Source organism: Triticum dicoccoides, chromosome 3A (genome assembly GCF_002162155.2).
Source record: "Triticum dicoccoides isolate Atlit2015 ecotype Zavitan chromosome 3A, WEW_v2.0, whole genome shotgun sequence".
Lineage (NCBI taxonomy): Eukaryota > Viridiplantae > Streptophyta > Magnoliopsida > Poales > Poaceae > Triticum > Triticum dicoccoides.
In genome coordinates, this window is record NC_041384.1 from 671866066 (window position 1) to 671882410 (window position 16345).

Sequence of the window (16345 nt, forward strand, 5' to 3'; positions counted from 1 at the left end):
GTCTACTTGTCTCGAACGTGATGCCTATATACATGATCATACCTAGATATTCTCATAACTATGCTCAATTCTGTCAATTGCTCAATAGTAATTCATTCACCCACCGTAAAATACGTATGCTCTTGAGAGAAGCCACTAGTGAAACCTATGGCCCCCGGGTCTATCTTCATCATATTAATCTTCCAGTACTTGGTTATTTCCTTTGCTTTTTTACTTTGCCTTTATTTTACTTTGCATCTTTATCACAAAAATACCAAAAATATTATCTTATCATATCTATCAGATCTCACTCTCGTAAGTGACCGTGAAGGGATTGACAACCCCTTATCACGTTGGTTGCGAGGAGTTATTTGTTTTGTGCAGGTACTAGGGACGCGCGCGCAACCTCCTACTGGATTGATACCTTGGTTCTCAAAAACTGAGGGAAATACTTACGCTACTTTACTGCATCATCCTTTCCTCTTCGGGGAAATCCAACGCAGTGCTCAAGAGGTAGCAAGAAGAATTTCTGGCGCCGTTGCCGGGGAGTCTACGCAAAAGTCAACATACCAAGTACCCATCACAATCCTTATCTCCCGCATTACATTATTTGCCATTTGCCTCTCGTTTTCCTCTCCCACACTTCACCCTTGCCGTTTTATTCGCCCTCTCCCTCTCTATCCTCCCTCTCTTTCTCTATTTGCCTCTTTTTGCCCGCTTGCTTTTGTTTGCTTGTGTGTTGGATTGCTTGCTTGTCACGATGGCTCAAGATAACACTAAATTGTGTGACTTTACCAATACCAACAACAATGACTTTATTAGCACTCCGATTGCTCCTCTTACCGATGCTGAATCTTGTGAAATTAATGCCGCTTTGCTGAATCTTGTCATGAAAGGTCCGTTTTCCGGCCTTGCTAGTGAAGATGCCACTACCCATCTAAATAGCTTCGTTGATTTGTGTGATATGAGAAAGAAGAAAGATGTGGACAATGATATTGTTAAATTGAAGCTATTTCCTTTTTCGCTTAGAGATCATGTAAAGCTTGGTTTTTGTCTTTGCCTAAAAATAGTATTGATTCTTGGAACAAGTGCAAAGATGATTTTATCTCTAAGTATTTTCCTCCCGCTAAGATCATCCCCCTTAGAGACAATATTATGAAATTTTAAGCAACTTGATCATGAACATGTTGCACAAGCTTGGCAGAGGATGAAATTAATGATACGTAATTGCCCTACTCCTGGTTTGAATTTGTGGATGATCATACAAATTTTTTATGCCGGATTGAATTTTGCTTCTAGAAATCTTTTAGATTCGGCTGCGGGAGGCACTTTTATGGAAATCACTTTAGGAGAAGCTACTAAACTCCTAGATAATATTATGGTTAATTATTCTCAATGACATACTGAAAGATCTACTAATAAAAAGGTGCATGCGATAGAAGAAGTTAATGTGTTGAGTGGAAAGATGGATGAACTTATGAAATTATTTGCTAGTAAAAGTGTTTCTTCTGATCCTAATGATATGCCCTTGTCTACTTTGATTGAGAATAATAATGAATCTATGGATGTGAATTTTGTTGGTAGGAATAATTTTGGTAACAACGCGTATAGAGGAAACTTTAATTCTAGGCCTTATCCTAGTAATCCCTTTAATAATTATGGTAATTCCTAAAACAATTTTTATGGAAATTATAATAAGATGCCCTCTGATTTTGAATCAAATATTAAATAATTTATTACTTTGCAAAAGAATTTCAATGCTTTGATTGAAGAAAAATTGCTTAAGATTGATGAGTTAGCTAGGAACGTTGATAGAATTTCTCTTGATGTTGAATCTTTGAAACTTAGATCTATTCCTCCTAAGCATGATATCAATGAGTCTCTCAAAGCCATGAGAATTTCCATTGATGGGTGCAAAGAAAGAACCGCTAGGATGCGTGCTAAGAAAGATGCCTTTATAAGAGCGTGTTCTTCTAGTTCCTATGAAAATAAAGATGAAGATCTAAAAGTTATTGATGTGCCCCCTATTAAATCTTTGTTTTGCAATATGAATCTCAATAATGATGGGACTGAATATGATCCACCTTTACTTAGAAGGCGTTCCAAAAATTCGGAGTTTTTAGATCTTAATGCTAAATTTGAGGAAAGTGGGATTGAAGAAATTAAAACCCTAGATGTTTCTAAACCCACTATTTTGGATTTTAAGGAATTTAATTATGAAAATTGCTCTTTGGTTGATTTCATTTCCTTGTTGCAATCCATTCTAAAATCTCCTCATGCTTATAGTCAAAATAAAGTGTTTACTAAACATATCGTTGATGCCTTGATGCAATCTTATGAAGAAAAACTTGAGTTGGAAGTTTCTATCCCTAGAAAACTTTATGATGAGTGGGAACCAACTATTAAAATTAAGATTAAAGATCATGAGTTCTATGCTTTATGTGATTTGGGTGCTAGTGTTTCCACGATTCCAAAGACTTTGTGTGATTTGTTAGGTTTCTGTGATTTTGATGATTGCTCTCTAAACTTGCACCTTGCGGATTCCACTATTAAGAAACCTATGGGAAGAATTAATGATGTTCTTATTGTTGCAAATAGGAATTATGTGCCCGTGGATTTTATCGTTCTTGACATAGATTGCAATCCTTCATGTCCTATTATTCTTGGTAGACCTTTCCTTACAACGATTGGTGCAATTATTGATATGAAGGAAGGAAATATTAGATTCCAATTTCCGTTAAGGAAAGGCATGGAACACTTTCCAAGAAAGAAAATTAAATTACCTTATTAATCTATTATGAGAGCCACTTATGGATTGCCTACCAAAGATGGCAATATCTAGATCTATCCTTGCTTTTTATGCCTAGCTAGGGGCGTTAAACGATAGCGCTTGTTGGGAGGAAACCCAATTTTATTTTTATTCCTTGATTTTTGCTCCTGTTTATTAATAACTAATTTACCTAGCCTCTGTTTTGGTTGTGTTTTTTGTGTTTAATTAGTGTTTGTGCCAAGTAGAACCATTGGGAAGACTTGGGGAAAGTCTTGATATCTTGCTGTAAAAAACAGAAACTTTAGCGCTCACGCGAACTGCTGTCATTTTTATTTGGAAACTGATATTTAGTTAATTATTTTTGCAGATGATTAATAGATAAATTCCTCACGTCCAGCAAATTATTTTAGAATTTTTGGGGTTCCAGATCTTGCGTTAGATACAGATTACTACAGACTGTTCTGTTTTTGACAGATTCTGTTTTTCGTGTGTTGTTTGCTTATTTTGATGAATCTATGGCTAGTAAAATAGTTTATAAATCATGGAGAAGTTGGAATACAATAGGTTTAACATCAATATAAATAAAGAATGAGTTCATTAAAATACCTTGAAGTGGTCTTTTGTTTTCTTTCGCTAACGGAGCTCACGAGATTTTCTACTTTAAGTTTTGTGTTGTGAAGTTTTCAAGTTTTGGGTAAAGATTTAATGGATTATGGAACAAGGAGTTGCAAGAGCTTAAGCTTGGGGATGCCCATGACACCACCAATATAATCTAAGGACACCTAAAAGCCAAAGCTTGGGGATGCCCCGGAAGGCATCCCCTCTTTCGTCTACTTCTATCGGTAACTTTACTTGGAGCTATATTTTTATTCACCACATTATATGTGTTTTGCTTGGAGCGTCTTGTATGATTTGAGTCTTTATTTGCTATTTTACCATAATCATCCTTGCTGTACACACATTTTGAGAGAGCCATACATGATTTGGAATTTGTTAGAATACTCTATGCGCTTCGCTTATATCATTTGAGTTATATAGTTTTGCTCTAGTACTTCACTTATATCTTTTAGAGCACGGTGGTGGAATTCTTTTATAGAAACTATTGATCTCTCATGCTTCACTTAGATTATTTTGAGAGTCTTAAATAGCATGGTAATTTGCTTAAAAAATCCTTATATGCTAGGTATACAAGATTAATAATAAAATTTTCTTATGAGTGTGTTGAATGCTATGAGAAGTTTGATGCTTGATAATTGTTTTGAGATATAAAGATGGTGATATTAAAGTTGTGCTAGTGGAGTAGTTGTGAATTTGAGAAATACTTGTGTTAAAGTTTGTGATTCCCGTAGCATGCACGTATGGTGAACCGTTATGTGATGAAGTCGGAGCATGATTTATTTATTGACTGTCTTCCTTATGAGTGGCGGTCGGGGACGAGCGATGGTATTTTCCTACCAATCTATCCCCCTAGGAGCATGCGCGTAATACTTTGCTTTGATAACTTGTAGATTTTTGCAATAAGTATATGAGTTCTTTATGACTAATGTTGAGTCCATGGATTATACGCATTTTCCTCCTTCCACCATTGCTAGCCTCTCTAATACCGCGCACCTTTCGCCGGTATCATACACCCACCATATACCTTCCTCAAAACGGCCACCATACCTACCAATTATGGCATTTCCATAGCCATTCCGAGATATATTGCCATGCAACTTTCCACCGTTCCGTTCATTATGACACACTCCATCATTGTCATATTGCTTAGCATGATCATGTAGTTGACATCGTATTTGTGGCAAAGCCACCATTCATAATTCTTTCATACATGTCACTCATGAGTCATTGCATATCCCGGTACACCGCCGGAGGCATTCACATAGAGTCATATTTTGTTCTAAGTATCGAGTTGTAATTGTTAAGTTGTAAGAAAATAAAAGTGTGATGATCATCATTATTAGAGCATTGTCCCAGTGAGGAAAGGATGATGGAGACTATGATTCCCCCACAAGTTGGGATGAGACTCCGGACGAAAAATAAAAAGAAAGAAAGAAAAGAGGCCATAAAAAGAGAGAAAAGGCCCAAATAAAAAAAAAGAGAAAAAGAGAGAAAAAGAGACTATCCTTTTACCACACTTGTGCTTCAAAGTAGCACCATGATCTTCATAGTAGAGAGTCTCTCATTTCGTCACTTTCATATACTAGTGGGAATTTTTCATTATAGAACTTGGCTTGTATATTCCAATGATGGGCTTCCTCAAAATGCCCTAGGTCTTCATGAGCAAGCAAGTTGGATGCACACCCACTTAGTTTTCTTTTTGAGCTTTCATATACTTATAGCTCTAGTGCATCCGTTTCATGGCAATCCCTACTCACTCACATTGATATCTATTGATGGGCATCTCCATAGCCCGTTGATACGCCTAGTTGATGTGAGACTATCTTCTCCCTTTTTGTCTTCTCCACAACCACCATTCTATTCCACCTATAGTGCTATATCCATGGCTCGCGCTCATGTATTGCGTGAAGATTGAAAAAGTTTGAGAATGTTAAAAGTATGAAAAAATTGCTTGGCTTGTCATCGGGGTTGTGCATGATTTAAATACTTTCTGTGGTGAAGATAGAGCATAGCCAGACTATATGATTTTGTAGGGATAACTTTCTTTGGCCATGTTATTTTGACAAGACATGATTGCTTTGTTAGTATGCTTGAAGTATTATAATTTTTATGTCAATATGAACTTTTATCTTGAAGCTTTCGGATCTGAATATTCATACCACAATTAAGAAGAATTACATTAAAATTATGCCAAGTAGCATTCCACATCAAAAATTCTGTTTTTATCATTTACCTACTCGAGGACGAGCAGGAATTAAGCTTGGGGATGCTTGATACGTCTCCAACGTGTCTATAAATTTTTGATTGCTCCATGTTATATTATCTACTGTTTTGGACATTATTGGGCTTTATTATCCACTTTTATATTATTTTTGGGACTAACCTATTTACCGGAGGCCCAGCCTAGAATTGCAGTTTTTTTTGCCTATTTTAGGGTTTCGAAGAAAAGGAATATCAAACGGAGTCCAAACGGAATGAAACCTTCGGGAACGTGATTTTCTCACCAAACATGATCCAGGAGACTTGGACCCTACGTCAAGAAACAAAGGAGGAGGCCACGAGGTAGGGGGGTGCGCCTACCCCCCACCCCCCCCGGGCGCGCCCTCCACCCTCGTGGGCCCCCTGTTGCTCCACCGATGTACTCCTTCCTCCTATATATACCTACGTACCCCCAAACGATCAGATACGGAGCCAAAACCCTAATTACACCACCGTAACTTCCTGTATCCACGAGATCCCATCTTGGGGCCTGTTCCGGAGCTCCGCCGGAGGGGGTATCCATCACGAAGGGCTTCTACATCAACACCATAGCCTCTCCGATGAAGTGTGAGTAGTTTCCCGCAGACCTTCGGGTCCATAGTTATTAGCTAGATGGCTTCTTCTCTCTTTTTGGATCTCAATACAATGTTCTCCCCCTCTCTTGTGGAGATCTATTCGATGTAATCTTCTTTTTGCGGTGTGTTTGTTGAGACCGATGAATTGTGGGTTTATGATCAAGATTATCTATGAACAATATTTGAATCTTCTCTGAATTCTTTTATGTATGATTGGTTATCTTTGCAAGTCTCTTCGAATTATCAGTTTGGTTTGGCCTACTAGATTGATCTTTCTTGCAATGGGAGAAGTGCTTAGCTTTGGGTTCAATCTTGCGGTGTCCTTTCCCAGTGACAGTAGGGGCAGTAAGGCACGTATTGTATTGTTGCCATCGAGGATAACAAGATGGTTTTTTTATCATATTGCATGAATTTATCCCTCTACATCATGTCATCTTGCTTAAGGCGTTACTTTGTTTTCATGAACTTAATACTCTAGATGCATGCTGGATAGCGGTCGATTAGTGGAGTAATAGTAGTAGATGCAGGCAGGAGTCGGTCTACTTGTCTCGGACGTGATGCCTATATACATGATCATACCTAGATATTCTCGTAACTATGCTTAATTCTGTCAATTGCTCGACAGTAATTCATTCACCCACCGTAAAATACTTATGCTCTTGAGAGAAGCCACTAGTGAAACATATGCCCCCCGGGTCTACCTTCATCATATTAATCTTACAATACTTAGTTATTTCCTTTGCTTTTTTACTTTGCCTTTATTTTACTTTGCATCTTTATCACAAAAATACCAAAAATATTATCTTATCATATCTATCAGATCTCACTCTCGTAAGTGACCGTGAAGGGATTGACAACCCCTTATCGCGTTGGTTGCGAGGAGTTATTTGTTTTGTGCAGGTACTAGGGACGCGCGCGCAACCTCCTACTGAATTGATATCTTGGTTCTCAAAAACTGAGAGAAATATTTACGCTACTTTGTTGCATCATCCTTTCCTCTTCGGGGAAATCCAACGCAGTGCTCAAGAGGTAGCAATGAACAACTTTGAACTCTGGATAATTTGCTTGAATGATGTCTATAACCATAACATTCAAGAAGTTTAATACTAAATTGAATTTTTTATATAACTTCAGTCGATATCTTGAAACGGTTTTCCAGTTGGCTTATGGATTAAGGGCCCCTAACTGTCCAAAACATGCCTAATGCTTCCTCTCAACTCCTCTTTACTATTGCTTTCAAGCCATATGTGTTAACAAGTGCATAATCCAATCTATCAATACAAGGCTTGTACATCCTGAACATGTTACAGATATATTTTGGAGTACTCAACTTATCTTTAACCCACTATTGTCCAATAATTGTAGGAACCCATTTTTATGAGATACTTCTCATTGTACATGATACCAACAAGAGGAACCATCATGTGTCTTTTCTGCCTTTGCCTCCATGAAATGCAACAACATCTGAATCAGTAGTTTCAGACTCTTCACTATGGTTTCCACTTGTGCTCATCTGCAAACGACAAAATATATTGGAAACAAGCAAGCAACATGATGAACTCTAAAATAAGAAGAAAATCATGGCACGACACAAGAGTTAACAAAATAACAGATTCATGTCATGATCAACACAAGAGATGACAAAATAACATATTGATGTCATGATCATTACAAGGAAAATGTTGTTAAACACGTCTCAAGTGAAATAACATAAAGGAAGGAAAATATTTTTCGATAAGTCTCAAGTGACATAACATAAACACATGAGAAATAACACATCCATGATCGCACGCCTAAAGTTTCATTCTAATGCCTATTTCACTCATCATACATCCTCCTAAGACAATTCTTCTTCCCTTTGCTAGTCCTCATATTATTAAGGAAACAGTGATTTTCAACCCTAAACTCTAGATAACTTAGTTGGTATGAAGTACTCATCACTTCTTTCATCTACTCCACATGACACAACTTTTTCCATTATCTGTTGACTATGTTTTTGTAAACAACATTAAAAAATCATATTCCCCTTTTGCTTCTTAGTGGAAGCATGTTTACAAAATTTGTGGTCACTTCTGGATTCCTATTTTCTTTCAACATGTATGCATATGACAATCATACATGAAATTATATGCTACTGATTTTGCCAATGAACAAGAAATCTAACATATATGCCATTGACATGCGACTTAACAAATCTAATGCCTCTTCTCATCCTACTGCCATCCACATTTTTTGACAGAAAGACTGTAAGGGATGCCATCCACATTTCTTTGACATGAAGAATGTAAGGGAGACTCTTGCAGTATAATTGGTTCAACAAACCCAAATTGCAAGTACCATGCCTCGAACCTGGGTGGATGGGAAAGCATCAACCCTTTTGACCACTAGGCTACGCCTTAGTATGCTGCCATCCACATTCTAACATAACCAACACATATTTTGCCAATGAACAATTCAAGGATAGAAAATAGAAGATATCATACTTGTCAACCAGCATCCAAAGAATGATTTTTTGGGGAGAGTCCTTTTTACCTCATCCCAGTGCAGGTCGGGCATGGGCTAGTGTAGGTTGAGTCGAGCGACGCAACTGGACCATCGGCACAATGCAGGGATACCTCTGGCCGACGGTGTTGGCAAAAACCAGGGGGGTGCAAGCGCAGATTGGGGAGGTTCGACGCAGGTGGATCCAGGGGACAGTGGTGCAACCCGTGGGTAGTTGCTTGATGGCCGCCCAATTCTCATCCTCCATGAACGGCCGATCGAGGTCAGAGAGGCTAAACTGTCTCTCATCAACGGTCTAGAGATTGATGTTGAACTCGCGGGCCCCTAGGGTACCAAGAATACAGAAGAAATGCTCAAACGCAGCGGCATCCATGTCCTCATCGATGGAGACAGTCTGATTACCCACCCGAATGTTGAAGATGTGGTTCTTTTGTCTTTGATGTGCAGCATGAATCTTCGAAAACACAGTGTTCGTGTCTCCCTCTTGCAGCCGGACAAACCGCGCCCACTGCCTTGCGATCGAGTGATCAAGAGAGGCCAACCCCAGGTATGCACGCTTTACTTCGCTACGGAGCCAGGCCTTGGGCGGGGAGAGCAGACTCATCCTGTGCCATGTCCAGCCGATAGATAATTAGTTAACGTGCTAGAAGTATCTGTGTGAATATGTTGCTGAGGGTGCGAGCACTCCAACTCAAGAGTCACCATGCAGTAGCTTTGAGAAGAGAATAGATGCGCCAAACGAATCTTGATCTGGAGGGATAGACGTCCAGGTGGACTGAACCACCTGCTGAAAGCCAAAAACGCTTGAAGTGGAATCTTCGTCTACTGTGCGCTTGGGAGGAGCAATATACAACTAGCAGACAGTGATCAGATGCGGCAGATGAAGGAAATATGCCCTAGAGGCAATAATAAAGTTATTATTTATTTCCTTATTTCATGATAAATGTTTATTATTCATGCTAGAATTGTATTAACCGGAAACATAATACATGTGTGAATACATAGACAAACAAAGTGTCACTAGTATGCCTCTACTTGACTAGCTCGTTGATCAAAGATGGTTAAGTTTCCTAACCATAGATATGAGTTGTCATTTGATTAACAAGATCACGTCATTAGGAGAATGATGTGATTGACTTGACCCATTTCGTTAGCTTAGCACTTGATCGTTTAGTTTGTTGCTATTGCTTTCTTCATGACTTATACATGTTCCTATGACTATGAGATTATGCAACTCCCGTTTACCGAAGGAACACTTTGTGTGCCACCAAACGACACAACGTAACTGAGTGATTATAAAGGTGCTCTACAGGTGTCTCCAAAGGTACTTGTTGGGTTGGCGTATTTCGAGATTAGGATTTGTCACTCCGATTGTCGGAGAGGTATCTCTGGGCCCACTCAGTAATGCACATCACTATAAGCCTTGCAAGCATTGCAACTAATGACTTAGTTGCGGGATGATATATTACGGAACGAGTAAAGAGACTTGCCGGTAACGAGATTGAACTAGGTATTGAGATACCGATGATCGAATCTCGGGCAAGTAACATATCGATGACAAAGGGAACAACGTATGTTGTTATGCGGTCTGACCGATAAAGATCTTCGTAGAATATGTAGGAGCCAATATGGGCATCCAGGTCCCGCTATTGGTTATTGACCAAAGAGGTGTCTCGGTCATGTCTACATAGTTCTCGAACCCGTAGGGTCCGCACGCTTAACGTTCGTTGACAATATAATACTATATGAGTTATGTATGTTGATGACCGAATGTTGTTCGGAGTCCGGGATGAGATCACGGACATGACGAGGAACTCCGGAATGGTCCGGAGATAAAGTTTGATATATGGGATAATAGTGTTTGGTCACCGGAAAGGTTCCGGAAATCACCGGAAGGGGTTTCGGATGTTTCCCGAAATGTTTGGGTACGAGAACACTTTATTTGGGCCAAAGGGGAAAGCCCACAAGGTTTTTGGAAAGCGCAAAAGGAAGTTTTGCGGAGTCCAGGGGCCAGACGCCGGGAACCCTGGCGTCTGACCCTGGAAGTCCGAGAAGGACTCTTGCCTTTCGGGTGAAACCGACTTTGTGGAGGATTTTACTCCAAGTTTCGACCCCAAGGCTCAACATATAAATAGAGGGGTAGGGCTAGCACCCAAGACACATCAAGAAACACCAAGCCGTGTGCCGGCAACCCCGTCCCCTCTAGTTTATCCTCCGTCATAGTTTTCGTAGTGCTTAGGCGAAGCCCTGCGGAGATTGTTCTTCACCAACACCGTCACCACGCCGTCGTGCTGTCGGAACTCATCTACTACTTCGCCCCTCTTGTTGGATCGAGAAGGCGAGGACGTCACCAAGCCGAACGTGTGCAAAACTCGGAGGTGCCGTGCTTTCGGTACTTGGATCGGTCGGACGTGAAGACGTACGACTACATCAACCGCGTTGATATAACGCTTCCGCGAACGGTCTACGAGGATACGTAGACAACACTCTCCTCTCTCGTTGTTATGCATCACCATGATCTTGCGTGTGCGTAGGAATTTTTTTAAAATTACTACGTTCCCCAACATCAGAGGCAAGATATCGTAGCATGAATTGGGGGTGGGTCGTCTCATAGGTGGTGGTCCAAAGAACACGGTCGTTCTGGACCAGGGTGGCGACCGCCCATGGAGATAAATGTCACAACAACACCAGGTCAGTGATGAAGCAACGAAATCGGCTCATTGTGCGGTGATTGAGGTTACTGTTGTTCTTATGATCATGTTAAAATCGCCACAAAGGAGCCAGGGTCCAACCATCATGTCACAAAGGTCATGGAGCTCGGCGAGGAAGGCTAGCTTCCCATCATACCCGTGGGGGCATCTCATACTATCACTCGCTTGGGTTTCAAGATCATGCGTCGTACACTATTCATGGATTTGCATTCTCTTGACGCGACATGAACACTCAAACCTTCTGAGCAAACTACGAGTTGACGACATAAACCTTGATCTTGTCTTACGCACAACTGCAGACACATTTGTACATCTCAAACAAAAATAAACAAAAATGGTCGACTACATGTGCATTGCTATTAAGCATATCCCAGGGACCTTCCACCGCACGGGGCCGCGCTGGCGCTGTGCGTCGTCCATCCCCATGTACGCGCGCCACTCCTTCATCAGGTTCCCGAGGTCGTGGAGCTTGGCGGCGAGGCCGACGCAGCAGTTGGCGTGCATGGTGTAGAGCGTGTTGAAGTCCCGGGTGTTGTTGCAGAACCCGGCGTTGTGCACCGTGTCGAGGAACTGCACCCGAAGCCCGCGCTTGTCGACCAGCTCGAACTTGATCTCGTTGAACACCTGCTGCTCGTGCTTCCCCGGGAAGGACAGCCTCGCAGCTTGCCATGCCTCAAAGACGCCCACCATGCGCGCACTCGACCTCACGTACAGGAACCCCGTGTTGGGGGCGTTCACGGGGCTGTATGGGTCACCGAAGTAGAAGTCCGATGAGGTCACCATGTGCGCCGCCACCGACATCCGCTCGAATGGGTTGCGGAACCACATAATGTCCACATCCTGCATCATCAGGTTGAAAATGCAACAAAAGTTTTAGGGGTGCGATAATGAAGGATAGAAAGTTTGAGAATACTTACATAAATTTAAAAGACATATATGATCTGTGTATCTAAAGAGAATAAAATATCTTAGAGATTTCTCAAAAACTTACACGTACGGCCTTTTTTTTTTTGAAATTCCACCACACATGTTGTATTTTGGTAGGATATGTACCCCACATATTTGAAAGGTACGAAATCTATATCTATACCTCTATATCTATATCTATACCTACTAATAAAGCACCTATTGCTTTTGGTGGTATGTCATGTAATTTACCCTATAAGTTGACAAAAATTACCCATCAATGCCATCCGTAAGTCAAAAAACGATTCGGTATTTCCAAAGTCTCCGCTGCGATTAGTGCTCTTATAGGGAAGATACCACAAATAGTTCACACACACATCGATAGCCCAGTGGCTGGAGCTTGTCTCTTTCCATTCGGAGACTGGGGTTTGAACCCCAGGCTTGGCAAATTTCCCCTCAATTTTTGTCACGCATCCCCCTTCCACCAATGCGCGTTCATGGGCCAGCCCGCAGGCGCGACGCCCCTGTTTTTTTTCATCTTTGGTCTGTTTGTTTTTTTCATTTCTTATTTTGTTTTTCCCTTCTCCAAATTTCAAAATGTTGCGAATTTTGAAAAACATGTTCAAGAAATTATAAAATATTTTCGAATTAAAAAAATATTTAGGAAATCATAAAATTTACACACTTTCAAAAATATTAGTAATTTAAAAATATTAGTAATTTTACAAAATTGTTCTTAAATTTAAAAAAATCACAATTTGGAAAAATATATCCGATAATAAAACCATGTTCATGATTTTGAAAAAATAATCGTGTATTCAAAACAAATTCGTGAATCTGACAAAAATGTCCATCAAATTTTAGAGCTAGCTTGCCAAGTGTCACTTAACAGACGGTCTACACAGTACAGTTACAACCAAAATATTTTCTTTAAATTTTTTGTGTGCAGATTCAAGTATTTTTAAGATATTCATGTCTTTCAAACCCAAGCTCTAAATTTAGCACGCTATTTATGAAAATAGCTCAGAAAAAAATGTAGATTCTAAATATGATATTATCTTGCATGTTAATTATTTTTATGTGCAAAATTAATTAGTACTTCTCCTTTTTTATTAAAGGCATGGATGTTTCTTACTCCCATTTTTCGCACGTCACTTATTATCAGATTTTCATCCGTCGTTTGGTTCGTCCATTTGCACATAAAATAGAAAAATAAAATAAAATATGTTCACAATTTTTTGCAAATAGTATAAAACGTTTATGAATTCAAAAAATGTTCTTTATTTTAGAAATTGCTCGAAAAATTGTAAAAGTGTTCATTTGAAAAATGTTCATGATTTCAAATGTGTGCACGAGTTTAAAAAAATGTTCATGATGTCAAAAATTGTTCATAATTTCACGAAATTGAGAGTGATATTGTATCTCGATGATGCAACAAAATATGGTCATAGCCATTGAAGATTATGAAAAAATCTCCCATTGCAACGCACGGACCCTTTTGCTAAAATAAGCCTCAAGTTTATTGTTAGCAAGTGTGAGAGGGGTGTTTATGCAAAAATGTGGTCACATTGGACTGGTTCTTTTAGCATCCATTTTTTGATTTGTCTTCTTTGTTTAGGCAAACTGTTCCACCTGCTCCGACGACGAACACGTACCGTGAAGAGGAAGTTGTAGCCGAGCTCGAGGATCCTCTGCTGCAGCCGGACCTTGCTCCACACCAGGTCGAGGTAGTCCTTGCTCATGAACACCTTCTCCTCCGAGAGGTCCTTGCCGCCGGCCAGGGGCGGCAGGAGGTAGCAGTGCGGGTGCACGGCCCGGCACCGCTCCAGCGCCCCGGCGTCGAGGGCCACGACGAGGAGGTGGTCCACGAAGTGCGCGATCCGCTCCCCGGCGCGGAAGCTCTCGAGCAAGAGGTCCAGCAGCGAGCCCTCCGCCGCCCACGCCTCGTTCACCGACGTCATGATCACCGTCTTGTGCTCGTCCGCCACCGTCCGCAGCAGCCGCTCCAGCTCGTCCCCCGCCGCCTGCCGGACCAAACCAAACATTCAGTTCAGAGACGCTAAAGGAAAAGTAGAGATAACTAACTTAGCAAGAATCGCAAGCTTTGGAAACCTGGCTAGTGTTGTGGTTGGCCTCCTGCGGGGAGGCAACGCCGTCGACCTTGCTTGCGCTCGTGTGGTTAGCCTCGTGCGCAGGAGCGACCGGCACCGCCATGGTTTCATTGACCCAGCTGGATATGCCGGGCGTGGACGGCCCGGCGCCGATCCCGTCCGAGGACATGAAGAAGATGAGCACCCCGGCGACGGACGCCCCGAGGAGGAGCGACACCAGCTGGTTCAGCAGGTTCGGCTGGATCCCCATCATGTGTGTTTCACTGTTTCCACGAGAATCGCCGGCAGGAGCAGAGAGAAGACTCGGGACGATGACGAAAAGAGGAGTGCCGTCCGCGAGAACTGATCGTCGGCAGGGACAGGGAAAATAAATAACTCAGGAAGAGGAGAAGGGGAGTGGCGTGGAGGGAAACTGCTTAGCAGCTCATGCTGTGTCTACTATACTTGCTTAATTAACTCTGAATCTGGTGTTAGATGGGAGGTTGAGGTTGACATATTCAAACCGGGACGTTGCCCAATCAGACCGTTTCTACATGGTCACGGTATATGCACAGATGGCGCAATGTCATGTGATGTGAGAAAGTCAGAGACCCCTCCTGGCTTTGTCAGGGAGACGGCGAATGTGCTTATATTCTTCAGCTCTGCTGGATCAGGAACCTTGCTCCATGTGTGTGTGTGTATGCCGTCAGAATCCAGAAACTCTATTGATCTACTCCCTCTGTTTAGAGATTTCAATACGGACTACATACGAAGCAAAATGAGTGAATTTGCATTTTAGAATACGTCTATATACATCCGTACGTAGTTCGTATTGAAATCTAGGGAAATGACCAATGTGCGGTGCTCTTGGGTACTCGTTGGATCTACTGCTCAATCCATAACCTTCATGGTCTAGTTGGTTTCGATGGGGAGATGGCCAATGTGCCGTGCTCTTCAGCGGTACTCGGTGGAACTGTTGCTCCATGTGGAACTGAACCAGCGGCAATTTAGTACTATTATTCAGTTGCTTTCGCCAACTGCCCCTTGAATAGAATCCTACACGGCGCACGTGGACGAGCGCGCCAGTTCATACTCTCTAATGAAAATCACATGTCAACTGTGGGATGGCTGCGTGAGGGAGATCGTGTTGGACAAACCAGGGTTACTTGGGCAGCTTGGCTATCCATCCACACTTTGTTTGTCTCTGTACCTTTTTTTCCCAATTATTAAAAAAACTGAACATGATGCCGAGATCTCAATGAGCCATCGCGATGACCTCAGAATTTGGGGTTTCGTCGCAAAGCTTCATATTGGCGCTCTCGTCGGATGAACACGACATCTCTTTGTTTTCCTTTTTATCTTTTTTTACGAGGAACCTCTTCGTTTTCTTGACAACAAGAACAAAAAAAAAAGCATCAAACTGCTTTGGCTCTTTCATACTCCCTCCGTTTCAAAATAGATGACCCAACTTTGTATTAAAATTAGTACAAAGTTGATGCATCTATTTTAGAATGGAGGGAGTATATCTCAAGTCATATTCTGCCCGCAAAATAAAGGAAAATCTCAGTCAGATCTTTCTTTTTCTACAAGAAGAATGTCAGAGTTTTTTTTAGAAGAAAACATAAGACTTTTGTTTTAGAAAGCCATAACTCTTTTATTTGAGAAATACCCTGCGACCAAGGCAAAGCCCATGGAGAACGGGTGCATCAAAACCGTCCCATTTCGGCCTGGGCCTAGTAGTAGCAGTTGTGCTCAACAACCACTTGTTTTCTTATGTAGCGAGCGAGTGCTCACTCGGGAACCCCACAAGGGTCGCCTGGGGGCACACTCTCAGCAGCTGCAAGTGTCGCGTTTTGGGCGCTTCTTTCAAAATTTTTTCACGCGTGTTTTTGACATTTTAGATGGTTTGTTTTGGCTTTTCGGGTTTTCACCAGC

General features: G+C 41.4%; 1 protein-coding gene across 1 annotated transcript; it reads right to left on the bottom strand.

Annotated features, from left to right (window-relative positions):
* Nucleotides 1-11553: 11553 nt before the first annotated feature.
* LOC119272706 (uncharacterized protein At1g28695-like) lies at nt 11554-14802 on the bottom strand. The gene is made up of 3 exons (XM_037554130.1): nt 14433-14802; nt 13976-14344; nt 11554-12254 (listed from the first exon to the last, which is right to left on the bottom strand). Exons 1-3 carry the CDS (start codon nt 14682-14684, stop codon nt 11757-11759), a joined length of 1119 nt encoding a protein of 372 aa, XP_037410027.1. The 5' UTR covers nt 14685-14802; the 3' UTR covers nt 11554-11756.
* Between the last annotated feature and the right edge of the window lie 1543 nt (nt 14803-16345).

Bases quoted from the DNA above. Each gene is read 5' to 3' on its own strand.
- LOC119272706 (XM_037554130.1), bottom strand. From the start codon at position 14,684: ATGATGGGGATCCAGCCGAACCTGCTGAACCAGCTGGTGTCGCTCCTC. The intron at 14,345-14,432 runs GTTTCCAAAGCT...TTGGTCCGGCAG, and splicing joins CCAACCACAACACTAGCCAG to GCGGCGGGGGACGAGCTGGA. The intron at 12,255-13,975 runs GTACGTGTTCGT...CTGATGATGCAG, and splicing joins GCTACAACTTCCTCTTCACG to GATGTGGACATTATGTGGTT.